Below are 22,287 nucleotides of genomic sequence, written 5' to 3'. Positions count from 1 at the left end.
TCTCCATGTTTTTGCTTATATTACCTCTTTCTGTCCTGTGTCATTGCTATTCTTAAGTTCTCTAGAAAAATACCTCTGATGGGAAATGGAATCAAAACTATTATTTCTGTGATGTTTGGAGGGCAGAGTTTTAATTGGGTCTATAAATGAATCAAAGATGTTTGATACTGTTTGATTTGCCCCTAAAATCCATGGTATTTTGCTTTCTATTCCATAATCTATTTGCATTTTTAAAATATAGAACTAATGTTTTAAATTACCAACCTTTTCCCTCTGAAATTAGTAAGATCAGTAGTCCAACAAGATATACAAACAGAAATAATATTTAATCTGAAACTCTGAATACTCCATGTTATGTCACCATGTAACTTCTAATGTTGCCTCTTTTTAAAGGATTTTTCTATACTGTCATGTAGGTCTCCCCTCGTCCTTTTTATCTTTTATTTTTAAGAAACCTTACGTGATGTTTCCTCATGCCACCTTTAAAGTAATATTTCTCTTTGTCCCCTAAGTGTACTTTCTCTTCTGCTATACCACTTATCAGAACCTTCTTTTTATTATAGTTATTATTCATTTGTGTCTCTCCATATGGTACAATGTATGTGTTTTAGTGACTGGGACCTCATAGTATTAATTTTGCATCTTCCATACATAGCCTCCCTAGGCACTCCAAAAATGTGTGTTAAATTAACCTCTAGACTATGTTTAAATTGCTCTCTGTCAGAATTACCTACTTCTTCTCTTTGTGTAGCTATGACTGACTTCAAGTACTTGACCTCTGTATTTTTATTTGCTTACTGTACATTTCTGAAAGTATACTCTTTCACCTGTGTGTGTATACTTCTCGGAAAACCAAACCCACTTAGCTAGTCACCACCTCATACACACAGGCACATTTGTTGAGGTAAAACTTCCTATGTATTCCAGCGATATTCTCTGATCCTTTATCAGAGAATGTAAAGGACGCAAACATGCCTTTGCTTCCTTCCATGTTGCTTCTCTTAGCTTCCGATGTCCTATGTCCCTTTTTCTCATGGATTTCTGTATGTGAGCCAGTTAAGAGAGATCATATTTGTTATTTTATTTACTTAACATTTATTGTGAACTTACTATGTGCTTAGTGTTATTCTGGTATGAGGCTCCATGCATATAATCTCATTAGTCCTTACAGTGCACTCTATGAGGTAGGTGCTATTACAGCCTCATATTATAGGTAAAGAAGCTGAGTCACGGGGAAATGGAGGTGACTTGCTCAGAGTTACACAAATAGCAAGTGGCAGCATCTTTTATAGTTAGGTCTTTGTATTTTTATCCTTAATCCTTATACTTTTATGTAATAGAAGTTCCTAAAAAAGGCATTTCTATAAGATAAGTTTTTCTAAGGTGGCATTCCTCACGTCTTGGAAACGTTAAAAACATCTCTTAGTATAACGAAATAGTTCTAAAAGAACGAGGTGTTCATGTCCTCTCTTATTTTTCTCAAGAATGGACTAAGGTGTGGGTGAGTCCCTGCCATAGGTACTTAAGAGCACACAGAGCTCCGTCTCTCATCCACCACCCAGAGTGTGTCAGAATGAAATTGCCCTATCAGAAAAAAGAGCTAGTAAAGATTACTTGTCTTAGGTGTTTAATTTTTAAGAGTGATCACTTCCATCCTTCGGGAATCCTCTGGATCCTGGCAGTGAACCTAAAACAGGTTATCATTTACTAGGACAGGTTGTTCCTTAAGGAGTCTTTCTGAAAGTGCCCATTTTAGTATATTACATAATTATTTTGGTTAGATTGCTTAGTATGTTGCTTACCTGGGAATTCTCATATTCATATATCAAAACAAGTTTTTACAGTTATTAGTTATATAAAATTATCTTTAGCTAGTCTTCATGAAAATTAGTTACACACTATATTGCAGACGTTTTAGAGAACATAGAAGCACAGATGTTTCTAATTATTTTTTTTTGCACAATACTTAACATTACTTCTTATCTTTACCTTTTTTCTCTCCAGTTTTTTTAGATGTTGGGAAATGTGAACATCTGTGATACCTGTCAGTATATGTACTGTCACTGGGATTAGTCATCCTAATATATGAGTAAATGAGTTAATTCCAAGTCTAGATTAACAATTTACCAGAATCTTCATTTAAAAAAATAGTGTTTGAGCACAAGGATTGTAGATATGTGTTCATTTACATATTACTTATTTTATTTTATTATAATTAATGGTTCTTATAATCTGGGATATTTTATTTTATGTCCATAGGCTCCACTGGATCATACCAGTGACAAGTCTCTTCTTGATGCTAATTTTGAGCCAGGAAAGAAGAACTTTCTGCAATTGACAGATAAAGATGGTGAACAGCCTCAAATACTGCTGGTAAACTATTTAGAAAGCCGCATATTCATAATTTTTGTGGACTGTCACTGTTGAGAGACAGAATTCCAAAGGAGGAAGAAGAGATAGGATTTGTAATTTATACATAACAAGTTATTTATCTGTTTTATGCTGGCATGTTGTAAGTGTGTATGCTGACACGGTAGCAGAGGGTGTCCAGAGCACTGTGTGTGTGTGTGTAGTTTGTTGCTGTGCTGGGAGCAGAGGTTGCCGTTCAAAGCTACCGCCATGGCAGAGATGGGGCGGACCTAGGAGAAGTTAGAATACCGCAGAGATCTTCTGCTGTGTTTCAGTGTCCTTTTTTTTTTTGGCTAAATATTTGCGTGGTTGCTGTAAGTCCTTGGCAGTTATGCCTAGATTTTTTTCTGTATTTTGGGCTAGGGACAGCCTCACAGAATTCTCTACTCTGACCTTTTGCTCCCACCCTCCCACTTTCTTTTTGGAATAGCGAGTTTTGAGTTATGTGCTTTATTTCTGTTCTTTTAGTATTTGCCTCAATTCGTATTTCAGTAGGCTTTTCTGTCTGATCCAGTGGCTGTAGAGATCGTGTAATCCAGTAACTCCTAATTTGAGGGGCATTCCCTTTTTTTTTTTTTTTTTAATGTTTTTTATTTATTTTTGAGAGACAGAGACAGCATGAGCAGGGGAGAGTCAGAGAGAGAGGGAGACACAGAATCCGAAGCAGGCTCCAGGCTCTGAGCTGTCAACACAGAGCCCGACGCAGGGCTCGAACCCACGAACCATGAGATCATGACCTGAGCTGAAGCCGGAAGCTTAACTGATTGAGCCACCCAGGTTCCCCAAGCAGAGGCGGGGGCGGGGGGGGGGGGGCATTCCTAAAAAAGATTGAGAAAACCTGGTCTGATTTACCTTGCTGTTTTACAGACTCAGGAAAGTAAGGCATAATGGAGTTTGTGGACTTTTCAGAGCTCTTCTCTTCGATGAAACTTAACTGAAGAAAAATTCTTCTATTTGATGCTTTTCATGTAGAAGTCTCTTATGAATTAGAATACCTGTCTGGACAGTAGACAGTAGTTAAACACAGCATCCATACCGAAGCAATGCTAAAATATGCTTGATCCCATCATTTATTTTTATGACATCATGAGATTTGGATTTGTCTGAATGACTTTGAAATATAAAGTAGCTATTAATTTAGGGTACTCTAGATACACAATTTGGGAATTCATGTTTTAAAATGCATAGTAATTACTCTTCAGCTCTGTCTTAATTGCTTATGCTAATTTTATATCCCTGAATCCTTTTTGACGTCTTTCACATTAATAGGAAGTTTCATCCAACCCTTTTAAAGTATGCCCTCCCTGCCAGGCCGACTTGGCAAGGACGAAGTAAAAATGAATGATAGACTCTTGTCATCAAAAGAGTTCACAATGGAACTTTCTCCTCTCATAAACAAAATTTGAAAAACAATTATGGAAAATTGCAAAAGTAAGAACTTTGAAAAGGAGACATGAGCATCTCTCCAAAGTGTTTTACATTGGGAATCTTTTGGAGCCTTCCTGTAGGAAATGCTGAGGGTGTACATTCCTTTGAATGTCTTGGTCGTAACTGAAAGGCCTCATGTTTTTTTCATTGCCTCAGCAGTTAGTATGCTTGTTGTTGTTTTTTCTCATTGTTTCAGCAACATATGCCATCCAGTAAATAGTGGTTTTGCTGCATTTTAGGAGGATTCCAGTGCCGGAGATGATAGTGTCCATGACCGATTTATAGGTCCACTTCCAAGAGAAGGTTCTGTGGGCTCTACCAGTGATTATGTCAGCCAAAACTACTCCTATTCATCTATCTTGAATAAATCAGAAACTGGTAAGATTTTTTTTTATTATTGTTGTGGTTGTATTTTCATAAAATCATACTGTGTTAGACCCAGAGTAATCTTGAAGATCTCAAGCCTAATCCCCTCATTTTATGGATTCGAGTACTGAGACCCAAAGCAAGATTACTAGGTAGCAGAGAGAAAATTAGAGCCATAATATGGTTTCCCTTTCTCTCAACTCCATGTTAGTTTTACTATATTGTTACTGCCACCAATTAGGAATAAAGTAAAAAAATCTTGAATATTGTATTTTGAAGGAAGACTTTTCTTTTTGATAATTTTCTATTTTGAATTTTATCTTAAATTTCTGAAGGTGACTTTCTTTGGAAAGGAATGTTTCCATTACATCTTTTTGGATCAGAATAGACTGTGGGGGATACTTCCATTTTGAAGCAGATGGGCCAGGCTTATTTTATTAGACTTACTGTGGCACTTTTTAGTTTAATCAAATCATATGTTTGAAATTAATCATGAAATTTAAAAATTCCTGTTAACTCTTTTGAACATTACTATACCTAGATTTTTGAATTTTCTTATTTTTTTCTATTTATTGAGCAGTGAAATTATGTATATAAAGGTTTATTCCTTTATATAGAAGATTGGTTAATTGCTTAAATATAACCTGGGTACTTTTACGTAACATTTTATCTTACAACAAACCTTTGCAATAGATAGTATCATTTATGTTAAAAGAAATGGAAACTGGGCTTCTAAGAAGCCTTTGATTGCACAGCTGGTAATGCTAGGTGTGGCATCAGAACTTTTACTCTTAGAACTTCAAAACAGAGATGATTTTAAATATATGCAAATACATAGCATAAAAATAATTTTGTTATTGAATTTTCATTTTCCTTAAATTATTGTAAATCTTGGTGCCATGTACCAAATGTTTTTATTGGGAGATGCTGTCATGGTTTTGACTCAGGACTCTAGGAGCACATTTCTCCATAATGCAAGAGGTTTGGTTGGAGATTTGAAATATTCTTGCCTGTCTCCCCTGTCTACCAACTTTCCCATAGACGTCCACTGTTGACAGGAGGTGGGGGGGGAAGGGTGGGGTTTTGTGTGTATGAACATTAAGGGACAAGGAGTGGATTGAAGGCTAATGAGGACTTGCAGGCAATTAAAAACTTTGTAACTAGGGTGTTTCCATTATCTGAATCCTAAATAACTGTCCTTGGCTGGTTTCTTTAACAATTCTTTTATTTTATCAGCTCCAGGAGTTGGCCTGTTACATTCTACTTCATTTGACCTATTTGATGCCTACTTTGTTACCTGTGGTTCTGTTCAGGATTTTTATCTGCATGTGCCCCTTATAGAATGGCATGTTTTCATCTTCTTCCTTACTAGCTCACACTTAGGGTATTGATTCACAGCTATTTCAGATATAGGACCCACATGATAATAGTTGTCATATGAAGTTTATTGATTTAGACAGTGCTTGATGACAAGATTTCTGTTATTCAATAGCACTTTTATTAGTATCACTGAAATCTTCATAGTTTTGGAAAATAGTACCTTTATGTGAGACACTGTTCATTCTTTGCAAAATATGGTGCTAAATCAAGTACAATGACCATAGGTTTTTCTCTATGATTTTTATTGCTAATAACAAAATGAAGAGCGATGGCAGTAATTAAGTGCTGTTACTCCTTCCTTCCATTAAACCCTCTTCTACCATCCTTTTTTTAAGCCCAGGGGAGGGAAACAAGACCACATATAAATGATACCTGATTGGTCTATAGGTATATGTATTCATCCTCACTGTTGAGGGATTGAGGGAAGGAGATGGAAAAGTAGGGCAAATCCAGGCAGCCTCAGCTGAGAAAAGGTAGAACAGTCTCGTCTCCTGGCCAAAGCACTGTTGTTTGTGGGGAAGAATCTGTTTATATGAACTAAGAATGAAATAATACTTCATTATGCATAATCAGGCCACATATCCTACAGATTTGTGTTATTTGTAAGTCATATACACTTTCCCCTGCTGTTCACCTTAAGTTCACCTGCTGCTGTGCGAAGTAGTAGGATAAAGAGAGAAATCAGACTTGACCCCTCCCCTCACAGTCTGACAGGGAAGACATATAAGTAAATAGGTCATTACCGGATGCTGTGCTGAAAGCTCTGATATGGATTAAAGACAGCGGGCTATGAGAACAACTCAGGTGGGGAGGGGTGGTTAGGAATTGAAGCAGTTTATAATTCTATAACAGTGTAGAATAGAATATATAAACACAGTATTATTCTTAAATATGAAAGACATTAGAAATCAAAACTTGACCCTTAGTCCAAAGTGAAAAGTAGGTAGCTACTTTACTTTACTTTCTTAGAACCATACAGATAATGTGGAATCTATTCCTCTTTTCCACAACTGACCAAGACTTAGCATGCATATTTGCTTGTTCTTCTTCCATCACTTTTGGCAGTATAGTTACCCACAAAGCCTACCATTTCTCAAGGCATTTTGATACTTGGAAAGCTGAAAATATTTTGAAAGGCTTCAGTGAACACCTTCAGCATCTACTGAGAAAAACTGAAGTTGTTTTCTTTTTGAAACACTCTTTAGTATTAAATGAGAGTAAATAAGCTTAATTATTCAGCAAAGTGTTTACCACATTCTGCTCAAATAATGAGGTAAACTAAAATGATGAGACTGATTTTGTTGTTGTTGTTGTTGTTTATGTGTATCTCATAAACTGGGCCTGATGTCTACTTCAAGGGACATTCCAAAAATGTTCTCAACAGTGGTAGTAATGTCCAATCAGATATATAAAGTTGAATAATTCTAATCATTCACTTAAATTTTAAGTTCCTGTATGCTTCTCCTTCTTCACCTTCTCCCTTCCCCTCTTCCTCTCTCTATTCTTCCCTACTTCTGACTTCTCTTTTTACTTTATAGTCACTCTTTGCAGAGTGTGCTGATGTATAGACTCTCATACTTCATGGGCTTGTTAAAATAGAGGAAGTCACTCTGAGTTTTTGTATAATGAATTTATCTCCTATGTTATTAATTCTTGGCACGAATTTGTTTATAGGGCCTGATAGCAAGAGATAGGTGGTTCGGTTCAGTTTTCCTGTTGTGGGTATGTGATAGTTAAAGTAAATTGGGAACAAAGATTATTTTTATGTCACTTAAACATACCTACATTGAAGTGTTCCTTTTTAAATGTTATTAAATGCTAAATAATATCCATGCATATCTCTGGACATTGAACAAGATAGCCTCACTTTTTCTGAGAAATAAGGTTTATATAGAGCACATTTTAGAAAAAAAGTCATGTGCTATTGAAAAAATTAAAATAATTTCCGACTGAGTAACCTTAACCTCTCATTTTTCACTGTTCACTCAATTCTTATTAAGCTTTCTTTTTGTTATTTTTAATATAGATGCTGACTTACATATATCTGTGTTTTCTTCTTAAAGGGTATGTGGGGTTAGTAAACCAAGCCATGACTTGCTACCTGAATAGCCTTCTGCAGACTCTTTTTATGACTCCTGAGTTTAGGAATGCGTTGTATAAGTGAGTATTCAAAAAGATTTTATAAAATTGATTTCAGAAAGAAAGTATAGGTTTGAACTAATAAAATCCAATTTACCTTCTTATACTTAATTGTAAAATTTGGGGGAGTTTCTCACTTCATAAAGACACACATGAATAATACCTAAGAAAAAGATGTTTTGAGAGATTGGCATATGAAAAATCTGTGCAGAGAGAGAACCAGAAGTGCATAGAGTAGCAAAGGATAAAATGAATAAAATTTACATTTGGGATAAATTACTTTATTTAATTAAGCTTTCTTCACTTATAGCTTTAATATCTTTTTTTTTAAGTTTATTTATTTATTTATTTTGAGAGAAAGTGAGAGAGAGGGCAAGCAGGGGAGGGGTAGAGAGAGAAGGAGAGAGAATCCCATGCAGCTGTCAGTGCAGAGCCTGACCCAGTACTCAATCCCATGAACTGTGAGATCATGACCTGAGCTGAAATCAAGAGTCAGACGCTTAACAGACTGAGCCACCCAGGTGCCCCTAGCTAACATCTTAATAAAGAAATGTTAACTGCTTTTTGAGGTAATCAGAATATGCAAACCATATTCTCCTTTCATTTCACTTCTCAGTTTAAGAAACAAAGTTATCTTTTTAAAGTTACAAACTTTGTTTTTAAAATATAATGTGTGTGTGTGGTGTGTGTGTGTGTGTGTGTGTGTATGTTCATAAAAGACTGTATATACACTAGGTATTTTTAAATGCTCTATGGAAGAAAATCCATGTTTAAACTCTAAAAGTCAGACAGCTATTTTCATGAGCATTTTACTATAATACATTTAGTATGTTCTTTTATATTTTCTTTACGTTGTACACAACTTATTTTTTTAACACATTTTAAAGTGCAAATTAACTGATTTTCCCTTTTTTTGTGCTACTCTTATATAATATCATTGAAATTACTGCAAATATGTATTTAAACTATTCTTGAAACTTTTCATATTGATTGTGTTGCTCAGACAACAAACACTATATTACCATTACAGTTATATGTAAGCTCATCACCTGAGTTTACTTGTGAAGACGGACATTGTAATGAATCCCTCTGTACTCATCCAGCTTCGGATATTATCAACTCATAACCAGCCTTTTTTATCTAATATTCCCCTGTCTGATTATTTGGAAGCACATCCCCATCATATCATCTGTAAATTATCTCTTACATTAGTGCTAAGGTTTTCCTGATTGCCTCATAATTTTTTTAAACAATCTGTTTAAATCGGGATCCAAACAAGAGCTATACAGTAAAACTGACTTATAACATTCTTAATCTTTTTTAATCCCCTTCCATAGTTTTTCTCCTTAACAGTTTCTTGAATATGTATATATGTGGAAGACTGATGTCATTTGTCCTGTAGTTTTCCACAATTTGGATTTTGCTAGTTGAATGCCATAGTGTCATTTAATATTGTTCTATTCCCTGTATGAATTAATAATTAGAACAAGAGTCTTGATCAGATTCAAGTTCTCTGGTTGCTTTTAGATGAGCTTTGCGTTTCATTTGTGTTGCCTTCTTAGGCCTTCTTTTTGTTAAAGTCTAAATTTCTTCTGAATTTATGAGTTAGGCTACTATTTTGTTGGATAATAATAGCTTCAGTTAACATTCAAAGGTCTTATGTGATGTTATCATTAATGACGCTTTAAGTATATAAAAATATTTTATAAATAATTTTCAAATATTTTATCTCAATAGATGGGAATTTGAAGAATCTGAAGAAGATCCAGTGACAAGTATCCCATATCAACTTCAAAGGCTTTTTGTTTTGTTACAAACCAGCAAAAAGAGAGCAATTGAAACCACAGATGTTACAAGGAGCTTTGGATGGGATAGTAGTGAGGGTACTAATTCTCTTGTAATGATAAGTATTTCTAATATTAAAGGAATTCTGGTAGACAATATTATAAATAATACATCTTAACAATTAATTAACTTCACCATAAACCTTTTCATTGCTTTTTGCTGGGATTTAGAAATAACTCATTTGTAAAATTTAAGTTCTCAGGGTAAATTTTTGATAAAAATTTTCTTGTAAAGTAAGTTTGCTTAAACTCTACTTTTACATACTTAAACTAAAACTTTTAAAGTTTGTTTTCCTAGGTTGTTCATAAGATAGTTCTTAATGCTATGGTGGAAAGTAACAAAAATAGCAAATATCATAGCACCATAAAACATGTGTTATTTAAAAAATACTAAGATCTCTTGATTTTTTTCCTTGTGATTACCTTTTCATTATTGTAATGCACACTTTGTATTCTTTTTTAAATTTAGGATTATTTTGTGTAGATTTTTCCATGTTTTTGACAATTTGCTTTTAAACAGCAAATTAATATTTTGTTATCCTAAATATATTGCTGTTTTTAATTAAATTTTATCTTAAAATAGCTTGGCAGCAGCATGATGTACAAGAACTGTGCAGAGTCATGTTTGATGCTTTGGAACAGAAATGGAAACAAACAGAGCAGGTAATTCATCTTGGGTTGAGGGGAGTGTTTTATAATAAATCATTCATACAAGACTTATTCTGTTGAAATGTTTTAAAACTTTGGGATTAGTCCAGTTGTTAAAGTCCTGAATGGGGAATTGAAAGCACTAAGGTTCTCTCTTGGCCATTAATTGAGTCAGAGAGATCCTCATTAAACCACCTTAGATCTCAGTTTCCTCATCTATAAAATAAGGAAGTTGGGTTCTGTGATCGACATGGTCTCTTTTTAACTAAAATATATACATACGTGTGTGTGTGTATGTGTGTGTTTTGGGGATGATTTTTGAGTGGTATTTTCAGATATTTACTAAGTAAACTATATGTATTATAATCTATTAGCAGATTAAGTATATTCATTGGATAGTACTTTCGTTTTGACCAATGAGTTATCCTTTTGACGTTTAGGATTCTTGTTAACCTTGACTCTATTCTTCTTGCAATGGAAAAAGAACGTGTTAGAGATGGGGAGAGAATTAGATATATCACTGTGGCATGAAGAATTAGGTTAACTGGGTGGTTGGGGCTCAAAACTCAGTACAGAAGAGGGTTTATGCTGGCTCTAATGACTGGGGATCACAAGGATAAAAAAGGGGTAAGAATCTGGAAGATAGCCTGGAGTGTCTGCTCTCTGATTGAAACTATTATGATGGCTTGGGCCACAGTTTTTCAAACTGCAAGTTGTGATCCCTTCATGGGTTATGAAATCATTTTAGTTAATATACATCAGCAGTTTAAAAAAAGTGGAATAGTATATATAGGTAAACTGGTGCAGCCGCTCTAGAAAACAGTGTGGAGGTTCCTCAAAAAATTAAAAATAGAACTCCCCTATGACCCAGCAATAGCACTGCTAGGGATTTACCGAAGGGATACAGGAGTGCTTCTGCATAGGGTCACATGTACTCATTGTTCATAGCAGCACTGTCAACAATAGCCAAATTATGGAAAGAGCCTGAATATGGAGACAGACAAATGGATCAAGAAGATGTGGTTTATATACACAATGGAATAATACTTGGCAATGAGAAAGAATGAAATATGGCCATTTGCAACAATGTGGATGGAACTGGAGGGTATTATGCTAAGTGAAATAAGTCAGGCAGAGAAAGACACATACCATATGTTTTCACTCATATGTGGATCTAGAGAAACATAACAGAAAAACATGGGGGATGGGAGAAAAAGTTACAGAGAGGGAGAGAGACAAACCGTAAGAGACTCTTAAATACTGAGAACAAACTGAGGGTGGATAGGGGGTGGGGGAAATGGGAAAGTGGGTGATGGGCATTGAGGAGGGCACTTGTTGGGACGAGCCCTGGGTGTTTAATGGAAACCAATTTGACAATAAATTATATTTAAAAAATGAAATAGTGTAGAAAAGTAAAACAGTATCACTAAAGTAAGGATAAATATTTTGTGCAAATTTTGTTATCGTTAGATATACTGGATTGTGATGTAAGTTATTTTCTTACTGGGGGTTGTTATCAAAACTGATTGAAAAACACTGATTTTAGAACACGGGCATTTAGAAATGCCCTTCCTGATGCAGAAGACATGATAAAATATGACTAGGGCACATGAATAAAGAAGGCTTCATTAAATAAATGGTATTAGTATAAACAATGATGATGGGTCCTAATTTGAATGCTATGTAAGTCCTAGACATTTGAAGAGATGTAAATTTCTAAACGAGGTAAACTGTAATACACCTTCCTTCTTTTTCATTCTTACTTAAGAGATATTGAAAAAAATTTAAGTTTACATAGTGGTGTAGTTTCTCTACCTAGTCCTATTGTATTCTAGTAACTTTATGTATTTGGTATTAGGGGCTCTTTCTTCTTCATAGGTCTGAAGTTACTCATCCTTTATTATGTCCCTCTGCAGGCCAACAGTTCCATTAAGATCAGCCAAAGCAATCCTACAGAGTTCCCAAATTTTGATATAAGAAATTTAAGGCAAGACATTCATATGGAGGGCCCTTACTTAGAGGGTTAACTGCCTTTTTTGCGCCAGAAGAGCCCCAGTTGGCTAAGTTTGGGACTTAGTGAGAGATCCATTCTTTTAAATGAGGATATTTTAATGGAAATGGAGTTTAAGATTAAAAAAAAATTCTATACATTTAGAGCAGTATAGAATAAATTGCACTATAATGTTTCCCCTTAAAATTGTTTTATGTATAGGACTGAAAGTTAAAAAGTTTTATTTGCACCTTGACGACTTAGAAATCAGAATATATTCTTGTGAGAGTGGTGGCATGCATGTATAAAGCCATAAAAATAGCTAGTTATTTAGCTATGTAATTATCAACATGCCTAAATTGGTAGGTTAGATGTATTCTCACCCTAATGCAAAGATAATATGAGGCTTAATAGTATGATAAATTGGTAACTGATTTCAACAAAACGTATTTTAGTAGTGGAGTTTTTAGTGATAAGAGAATTGAACTAGTTAATTTTTGTACATTGATTCTTACATTAGTGTTAATCTATTTTTATTGATTTTTAATTGATTTGTGTCAAAACTTCATTTTTAAAGACCTTTAAATACATCTTAAAAATTTTTTTTAATGTTTATTTTTAAGAAAGAGAAAGAGACAGAGTGTGAATGAGGGAGGGGCAGAGAGATGGAGACACAGAATCTGAAGCAGGCTTCAGACTCTGAGCTATTAGCACAGAGCCTGACCCAGGACTTGAACCCACAGACTTGTGAGATCATGACCTGAGCTGAAGTCAAATGCTTAACTGACTGAACCACCCAGGTGTCCCTAGACTTCTAGATAAATCTTAAAACTTTCTAAAACTTCAGCAATAAAGAATTAATATCTTTCAAAACTTACTTTTTAAAAGCAGGTACTGCTGTGTTTTTGTGTATTTTAAAAATGATTTTTAAGGAATACTTTTTAATGTTCTTATTTTTAGGCTGATCTTATAAATGAACTATATCAAGGCAAGCTGAAGGACTACGTGAGATGTCTGGAATGTGGTTATGAGGGCTGGAGAATCGACACTTACCTTGATATTCCATTGGTCATCCGGCCTTATGGGTCCAGTCAAGCATTTGCTAGTGTGGTGTGTACCTTTCAGCTGACTGCTTGTGTATCCATACACAGAATACATAATAGCACAGTGGTATAATCTATTGTGAGGTAAGTATCATCCTAGATACACCTTCTTGGGTTGTTAGTACTTCCTGCAATTAAACTAGCAAGATCTAGAAGATTTTTGACCCTTCAGTGAGTCCTAATAGTGCATGTATAAAAGGGAAAGTGAATGTAAATGTACTGCCTCATGGTTTAGTATTTTATTCTTTCTGATAGATGACTAGATTATTTCACTTTATACTTTGCCCCTATAAACAGTCTATTTTATAAATGCTGTTTTGTGACCACTTTTTGTATATCAGAAAGTACTTTTGTTTTGTGTGGCTACTTCCATATATTTTTTAAAATTGGAAAAATAACCTCTGGTTTTTATGATAAACAGAGGCCACATTTTTTAAAGGAAACATCTCTATCCTTTAATTTAAAAATCATACATTTTAGAAGCATAGTAATTTGAAGAATCAGAGGTAAATTGATTGATTAAAAATTAGCTTAATTATTTATATGCTGAGAAACCACTTAGGAGATTATCTAAGATTTTCTTTCTTTCTCTTTATATCTTAATTACTTTTTGATAATTTTATTACTGCATTTTATTGTATTTACTTACACAAAAGGAGAGCCATGGAAGGAGTTAGGCTGATTTTTAAAATTAGAATGTCTAGATACATTTATTCTGAATCTATTATGATCCAGCGGAGACTTTCAGAGCCATTTTGTTTTGGGCCTTATTTATGTTGTTTTCAAGGTGATGGTGATTTAAACGTAGCTAAAAATCAGTGTTTTTAAAGCTACTCCGTACTTTTATCCTCTAAAATAGTGCTTCAAATATGGTTTGGTCCTCTGGCCTCTAGGACAGTTATTTTCCTTTGCTTTTTTTCTCATACTTTCATATGGCTATCAAGAAATTATAAGAAGTTATGGAATCAGTTCATGGGACTCCAAAGTAGAAGACCTATTCTGTATAGTACAAGATTAAATCTTATTTCCTCCACTGTGTTTCAGCCCCTTTTCTGAGTAGATTTGAAAAATTTTGTTAATAATACCCTTTGTAAATTGCCATTCTAAGTACAGAAGGTTGGCCTTGGTGTGAGTGACTGGTTTTGTTTTGTTTTTCATTTTTGTTTTGTTTTCCCCTTTTTTTTAAGTGTAAGGTAGAAGTGGCATATTGAGAAATTAATTATTATTTGTCTTTTAATCACTTAGTTCCTAATCATTTTTAAATATTGGCACATTAGCAAATATACTAGGGAAATGTTTGGTAGTCTCAGGTGATAAAGACAATTTTTTCTGCTTTGGTTTTGAAAGTATTTTTTATGAAAGATTTTTCGTATAAATGTTCAGTTTAGTTTTTTTAATATTAATTGAATGTTGAGAAAGCTGGTGCTATTTTATTATGTTGGCATATATTTTAGTATTCAGCAAGTATAATTGTTTAGTTAAATCTTTGTGTCATATTTTTTCACCTGCTGAATTACCACCACTCATTTAGGTATGTTATAGACATAGCAATGGCGTGATTTGGAGGATACTTCTGGAGAAGTGAGAAAAGAAACATTTCTAAATGAAATTCTCCAAAGGTAGTATCCTCCGTTGATACATGGATAGTGGTGGTGGTGATTCAGTGGGAATTGGAAGTTCTAGCTATGAAGCAATTATGTGAGCAATTTATATAACACACATGCGCTAATAGGGCTTGCGGAAGGGAACTTAAAACTTGCTAGATTTTGTTGGAATCTCTTTAGGGAAATTAAAGCAGGTGAACTACCCAAGATAGGGGTTCTAAGGAGGATACTACCTTCAGAGAACATTAGTTATAGGTAAGTAAATTCCCATTATTTTCTGAATTCAAAACCTATCACCTACACTTTTGAAGCCCCAGAAAGCATCACACAGCCATCTAAAATTAGTTTTATATCACTGCTTGCTATTATGTATTTTGTTAATTCTATGTGTTTTAAAAAGAATTAGGTATAAAGGTGGATTTTAAAAATCTAGTTAAATTTCGTCCAGACTATATGTATTTGGCTTAATTTGAATTGAACTCTTTTAAAATTTATTTTCCTACTTTTATTAATGAACTCTCATATTTTTGTCTTCTTGGATATATGCATACACATAAACACATGTACATACATACACATACATTGACGGTTCTATATTGTTTACCGTACATTTTTTTTAGTGAGCCACAGTATAATAGATAGGTGTGTACATTGAGGTTAACACATGATGCTTAATTTCAGAGAATTAAGTGTGAGGTTCTATTAAAAATTAAAGTTATTTTTTAACCTTCATCTGAAACATCCAATTTCTGGAGTTCTTTTATCTCTGTGTTCAAACAAATTAACTTGAGAGTAATATTTTAGATTAAAATAGGAATGGAATTAGCACTTAGCTAATTTATCATTGTGACATTTATAATAAATTTTTATGGTTATCTTTCAGCATGATTTTAAGCAGACTACTTTTTAAATGGATGCTAGGAATTGCCTGCAGCTTTAAAAAAAGCTTTTAATAATATTTTCTTTATTGAATTACATTTTAGTCATTATAGCTATGATATTTATTACATTCCTGGTGTTCATTTTGCCTGGCCAAACAGGGAATCAGTGTTTAATGGCTCTTTTGCCATTCTCTTATCTCTCAGATTGAGTTCTTTTTAACACTCCATCTCCAACAGGATTTAATAGAAGTTTAGGAGGCTTCCTTGATTAAATTTGGTGAAAAGGTTTAATTGTAATCCTCTTTGAGAGGTTAAAAGTACATATTTTATTTTAAATGCCCTGAGGTTTCCCATAGTAGAGAAATTTACTTAACTGTGCTTAACTATTTTCTTTCACTGTGGGATATTTGTTAACATTTAAGAGACACTAGGATTCTGAGGAACATATTTTGGAAAGCTCTGCATTGGAGTAAGACAATTTAAGGACTAGCTTTTGTTACATTACTTTTTAGGTCCTTGGAATGTTGAGGGGGAGTGTGAATACTACAAAATATATTTACTCTTGTTTTACATATCTTCTTAATTCTGAAAAATTAATATTAGCTGAAAATTCCCTTTTTAACCTTTAAAAAATTTGTTCTTAGTGATTTGTGAGTAACGAACCTTTACTTTTCGTTGATTAGAATGATCTAAACAAATCTCTCTAAATTTCATAATCAAAGAAACCTTGAATCTGCTATTGCTAAGCACATTTGAGAATATATTATTATAATGTGATAGTCCTAAATACATGCTACTGATACATAAAATTGGAAGTATTAATTTTTACTGACAGCCTATTTCACAAACTAGCAAAAATGATACAGCCTCATATAATTTGACATTAACTAGGGAGAAGCTTTTCTGTTTAATGGTAAATTCTAGACACTATATATTTATATATATCTTTTTGTCATATAACATATTTATTGAGTTGCCTATTCTGTGTAGGCATTGTTATAGATCCGTTTTCTATTTGTATACTTCTTTTATTCTGTTATTAGGTAAGTACATTTAAATATCTTTATTATCACAAAATTTTTCAAAAGCCTGAAATTGGGTTTCTAGGTGTCTTTGGAAAGACCGGAGTATGTGAAAGACTTCCGTTCCCTAAGTAAACATAGTTTAATGATTATTTTAAAGTTTTTAATGCATCATTGTTAAATTCATAAGCATTTCAAGTGTTTAGTACAAGTTTATATCATAGGTTCTACCCTGAATTAGCAGATGATTTGGGCATTCTTAAATGTCTGGCTTAGCCACATAACTCATTTGGATTGTGGAGTGGTCCACATGTGTCCAAATATGTAAGCATCACATAAAGAAAAATCTTTTCCACAGACTCTACCCTCATTTTTCTAGGAATTTGTATGGTTGGACATAGTGGGAACCAGTTTAAAAAGTGGGGACTTCTGCTTTCAGGAAGATGGAGTAGATGTACAATTGCCCTATTCCTCCTGCTAAAACAACTGAAAGTCTTGAACATTATATATAAAATAAAACATAAGAAGACTCTGAAAGGTGGAGAAAAGGCATAAAGACTAGGGACCTCAGGACTCAAGGAATGACATGGGGTGAGTTCCCTGGGTTTTCTTTTCGCCTAATATAACCCAAACTCGGAACCGAAGAAGCTGGCAACCTGGAAATCAACAGGCACAGATTGAAAAGCCTGCTGTCTCCAGCCAAAAGACCAGGAAAGGGACAACCTAGCAAGGCAGAAAACTTTTAGGCAGTAACCATTCTCTTCTAGCGAAACACTACAAAAAGACTCTGTCCCCTATCTTAACTCATGCCAGCCGAGGCTGAGTTAAGGAGCCCAGGCTTATATTCTCATGAAGTTGTAACTAGGCTTTCTAGTCCTCTGCCTCAGTAGTTTCCAGAGAAGGCTGAGTAGGTAGGCAGGAGTTTTATCCCTGCTGGGCGGTAACAAACCTTCCCACTACTGTTCTCTTGTTACCCTGGTTCACTGTCATTCAAGACACATGGGGAGCCTTGCCTTCACTCCCACCTCGTAGTAAGGAGGTACTTCTTTCTGTCCCTACTGGAGTGATGTCAGAAGAGACCTAGTGAAGAGTCACGATTTTTGCCATCTTTGAACCGTAAGGAGAATTGCCCCTTCCCAATGATGGGGTCAGGAGGCTGTAAGGGGAGATACAATGAGACATTCCTTGCCCTCACAGCCAAGATGATATCAGCAGAGGCCTAGTGAGAGTCAGAATCCCAACCCTTGCTCAGCAGTAATGAAGAGCCCCTCCCCACCTCATGTGTCAGCAGAGGACAAGTGAGAAACTTGGACTTCTCCCACCTGGCAGTAATGAAGCAGAAACCTTTTCTTTCACTGGAGCAGTGTCAAAGGAAGCCAGTAAACCAGAAAATTCAAATAGGGTCTAGAATCTCATAAAACGCAAAATGTTTTAGGTTTCAATTAAAAAAAAAAATCACTCTATATACTAAGAACCAGGAGAATCTTACTTTGAATGAAAGGAGAGACAATCAATAAATAAAAACACAAAAATGACAGATGTTAGAATTATATGACTAATATTTTAAAACAGTCATTATAGAAATACTTCAGTGGGAGATCCCAAATCCATTTGAAACAAATGAGAAAAATAGGAAGTCTCAAGGAAGAAATAACAGATGTAAAGAAAAATGAAAGGGGAATTTAGAACTAAAAAAATACAATACCAAAGGGGAAAAACTTGATGGATAGGCTCTAGAGCAGAATGGAAGAGACAGCAGAAAGAATCAGTGAACTTAAAGATAGAACAACAGAAACTGTCCAGTCTACACAACAGAGAGAAAAGAACATTTTTAAAGAGGTTTTCAGGACCTATGGGACTATAATAAAAGAACTAAGATTTGTGTCATTGGAGTCCTGGAAGGAGAGGAGAAAGAAGACAGGGCTGGAAAAATACTTGAAGAAAAAATGGCTGAAAATTTCTCAAATTTGGCAAAAGGCATAAAGCTGTAGATCCGAAAAGCTAAGCAAACTCCAAGTAGGATAAGTCAGAATCACTCTACATCAAGACCAATTGTAGTCAAACTTCTGGAAACTAAAGACCGATACCTTGAAAACACCAAGAAAGGTACCTTTTCTTACAGGGTACAAGCACTCTGATTTCTCATAAGCCAACTTGTCATTAAAAGCTATGGAGACCAGAAGAAAGTGGCACATGTTTTCAAGTGTTGAAAGAAAAGCACTGCCAACTAAAATCTTAGAATCACTGAGAATATTCTTCAGGAATGAAAGGGAAATGAAGATCTTGGATGAGGGAACACTAAGGGAATTTGCCACCAGTAGACCGATCTTAAAAAATGGCTTTAAAAAATGCTCTAAACAGAAAGGAAATAATAAAAGGAAGGCATTTAGGAATGTTAGGCATGAAGAAAGAACATGGTAAGCTAAAAATATTGGTAAATACAATAGACTTTACTTTTCCTACTGAGTTTCCTAAATTATGTTTGATGGTTGAGCCAAAACTATAACATTATTTGATGTGGTTCTAAGTGTATACAGAAGAAATATTTAGAACAGTTGTATGGGAAAGGGTAAAAAGACGTAAAGGGAGGTAAGGTTTCTGTACTTGAACTGATAAAATGATGACACCAGTAGAATGGTAAGTTATGTGTATGTAATATACCCAGAACAACCAAAAAACTAGATAAATTAAAATAGAACTTAAAAATATATGCAGGTAATTCACAGTAAAGCAGGAGAAAGAAAACAAAACTAAAATAGTAGGCTTAGTTACATATAAATAGTCTAACTGTACTAAAAGGTAGAGATTCACATATCAGATTTAAAATCTTTACCCAATTGTATGCTCTCTACAAACAAGTCCCTTCAAACTTACTAGTATACACAGGCTGAAATGTAAAATGATGGAAAAACGTTATATGTAAACATTGAGAGAAATGGCTATACTGATATCAGATAAAGTAGACTTTAGAGCAAAGAAAATTACTAGAAATAGGGGTATTATATAATGATTAAAAGGTTGGTTCATCAAGACTGCAATCCTAAATGTTTATTTACCAAATAACAGAGCTGAAAAATATATGAAGGAATATTGTCCAAAATGAAAGGAGAAATTGACAAATCTACATTTATAGTTGGAGACTTTAATGCCCCTCTGTCAATAATAGGTAGAACTCCTAGACAGAAAATTAGCAAATAGCTCAACAACACCGTCAACAAACAGGATCTAATAGATATTTATAAAATGTTCCTCTCAGCAGCAGAGTGCACACTCTCTTTAAGTGCTGATGGACCATGGACTGTATACCAAGGTAGACCATACCCTGGACCATCAAACAAACCTCAACAAATTGAAAAGAATTAAAATCATTGGGGCACCTGGGTGGCTCAGTCGGTTGACATCCAGCTGCAGCTCAGGTCATGATCTCTGTGAGTTCCAGCCCCGCATTGGGCTCTGTGCTGACAACCCAGAGCATGGAGCCTGCTTCAGATTTTGTGTCTCTGTTCCTCTGACACTACACTCTGTCTCTGTCTTTCAATAATAAATAAACATTTTTTTAAAAAGCTAAAAAAAAAAAAATTAAAATCATTGTATGGTTTTCAAAAACGGTGTCATCAAGTTGGAAATCAGTAACAGATAACTGGTAAGCCACCAGGCATTTGAAAAATATATAACACAGAGTGCCTGGGTGGCTCAGTGGTAAGCGTTGACTCTTGATCTTGGCTCAGGTCATGATCTCATGGTTCCACGTCGAGCTCTTCACTGACAGCATGGAGCCTGCTTGGGATTCTCTCCCTCCCTCCCTCTCTCTATCCCTCCCCTGCATGCACACTCTCCCTCTCCCTTGCTCTCTTTCAAAATAAGTAAGCTTAAGAAATATAAACAACAACAAAAGATCAGAACATTTAAATAATATGAGTCAAAGAAGCAGCCTCAAGGGAAATTAATAAAAACAGCAAAACTCTGAAATGAATAAAAAATGAAAATATATCAAATTTTGAGACACAGCTGAAGCAGCACTGAGAGGGACACTTACAGCATTAAATGCTCACCTTTATTAAAATGGTTATATTAATAAAAAGAGAAGTTTCAAATCAATAAGCTTCCAGCTAACCTGGGAAAAAGAGCAAAAGAAACCCAAAGCGAGCTGAAGGAAAGAACAGAATCAGCGAAATTGAAAACCGAAAAACAATAAAGAAAATCAGTGAAACACAGAACTAATTCTTTGGAAAGGCCAATACATTGACACAACTAACTGTAGTAAGTCGGGGGCGGGAGGGAAGACAAAAATTTATAGTATTAGGAATGAAGTGAATAGCACTTTCTTCAAAAGCACAAACAAGAATTCTTCTAGTATGAATTAGATATTGTGAATAGCTTCATGACTGTTAAGCTTTTAAATTTATAATTAAAATTTTCTCAAAAATAAAGTCTCCCAAGTTGGAATGGTTTCACTTGAAGCCTTGTATCAAACATTTTAGAGCAGTGAGCACCATGTCTACACAATCTCTTCCAACAACTAGAAACGAAGGGAACCCTTCCCAATTTATTTTATGAAGTTACTCTCATGTTGATCCTAAACCAAACACAGTTAAAACTGACCAAGCCAATATCCTTACTTCATAAAGATGAGAAAATCCTTACCACAAAATATCAGTAGATAAAACTAAGCAATATGTAAAAACAATTATATACCAACACCAAGTAGAGTTCACTTCAGGGATTCAAAACTGGTCAGTATTTAAAAAATCAGAGTAATCTACCATATTAATAGTCAAAAGAAAATTCACACCATCACATCAATTGGCTCAGAAAAAGCACTCAACAAAATTCAGTATCTACTAATTTTAAAAAACTCAGAAAACTGGGAATGGTGGTAATTTTTTCAAATTAGTAAAGAACATATTTTTTAAAACCCTACAGCTAACATAATACATCATGGTGAAAGATTGAATGCACTCCCCCTAGAATGTCAAAGTTTTTTTTTAACATTTAAAAAAGTTTTAATAATTTTGAGAGAGAAGGTGAGCGGGGAGGGGCAGAGAAAGAGGAAGACAGAGAATCCCAAGCGGTCTCCATGTACTGTTAGTGCAAAGCCCAATGCAGGGCTTGAACTCATGAACTGTGGGATTATAACTTGAGCTGAAACTGAGTTGGAAGTGTAACCGAGTGAGCCACGCAGGCATCCCAACATTTTCTTAAAGTTTATTTATTTTGAGAGAGAGCACGCGTGAGCACAAGTGGGGGAGGGATAGAAAAAGGGAGAGAGAGAGAACCCTAAGCAGGCTCCACACTGCCCGCCCGGGCAGAGCCCATTATGGGGCTCAAACTCATGAAACTGTGAGATCATGATCTGAGCCAAGAGTCAGATGCTTAACCAACTGAGTCACCCAGGTGGCCCCAGAATGTCAAGGTTGTTCCTAAGCAAGGGTGTCTTTCTGCTCTCACCACTCTTACTCATTATAGTACTGGG

The 22,287-nt window shown here is 34.8% G+C and overlaps 1 protein-coding gene and 1 long non-coding RNA gene across 3 annotated transcripts in view; one reads left to right on the top strand and one right to left on the bottom strand.

Moving 5' to 3' along the window:
- USP47 (ubiquitin specific peptidase 47) overlaps positions 1-22,287 on the top strand; it is a 110,207-nt gene that overhangs the window by 44,007 nt on the left and 43,913 nt on the right. For both annotated transcript variants that reach the window (XM_029915793.1, XM_029915794.1), the window contains 6 exons: positions 2,260-2,373; positions 4,077-4,215; positions 7,647-7,743; positions 9,460-9,605; positions 10,150-10,229; positions 13,165-13,314. In XM_029915793.1, the coding sequence (XP_029771653.1) occupies positions 2,260-2,373; positions 4,077-4,215; positions 7,647-7,743; positions 9,460-9,605; positions 10,150-10,229; positions 13,165-13,314 (726 nt within the window). The remainder of the gene's footprint in view (positions 1-2,259; positions 2,374-4,076; positions 4,216-7,646; positions 7,744-9,459; positions 9,606-10,149; positions 10,230-13,164; positions 13,315-22,287) is intronic.
- On the bottom strand, positions 1,619-13,328 carry LOC115272779. Its single transcript, XR_003900454.1, has 3 exons — positions 13,258-13,328; positions 3,262-3,408; positions 1,619-1,687 (listed from the first exon to the last, which is right to left on the bottom strand). It is a non-coding gene; the product is annotated as an uncharacterized LOC115272779 (long non-coding RNA).

This window comes from Suricata suricatta, chromosome 11 (assembly GCF_006229205.1).
Source record: "Suricata suricatta isolate VVHF042 chromosome 11, meerkat_22Aug2017_6uvM2_HiC, whole genome shotgun sequence".
In the NCBI taxonomy this organism is placed as follows: Eukaryota; Metazoa; Chordata; class Mammalia; order Carnivora; family Herpestidae; genus Suricata; species Suricata suricatta.
The sequence above is the reverse complement of the archived record's forward strand: the minus strand, read 5'-3'. Positions and strand labels throughout refer to the sequence as shown.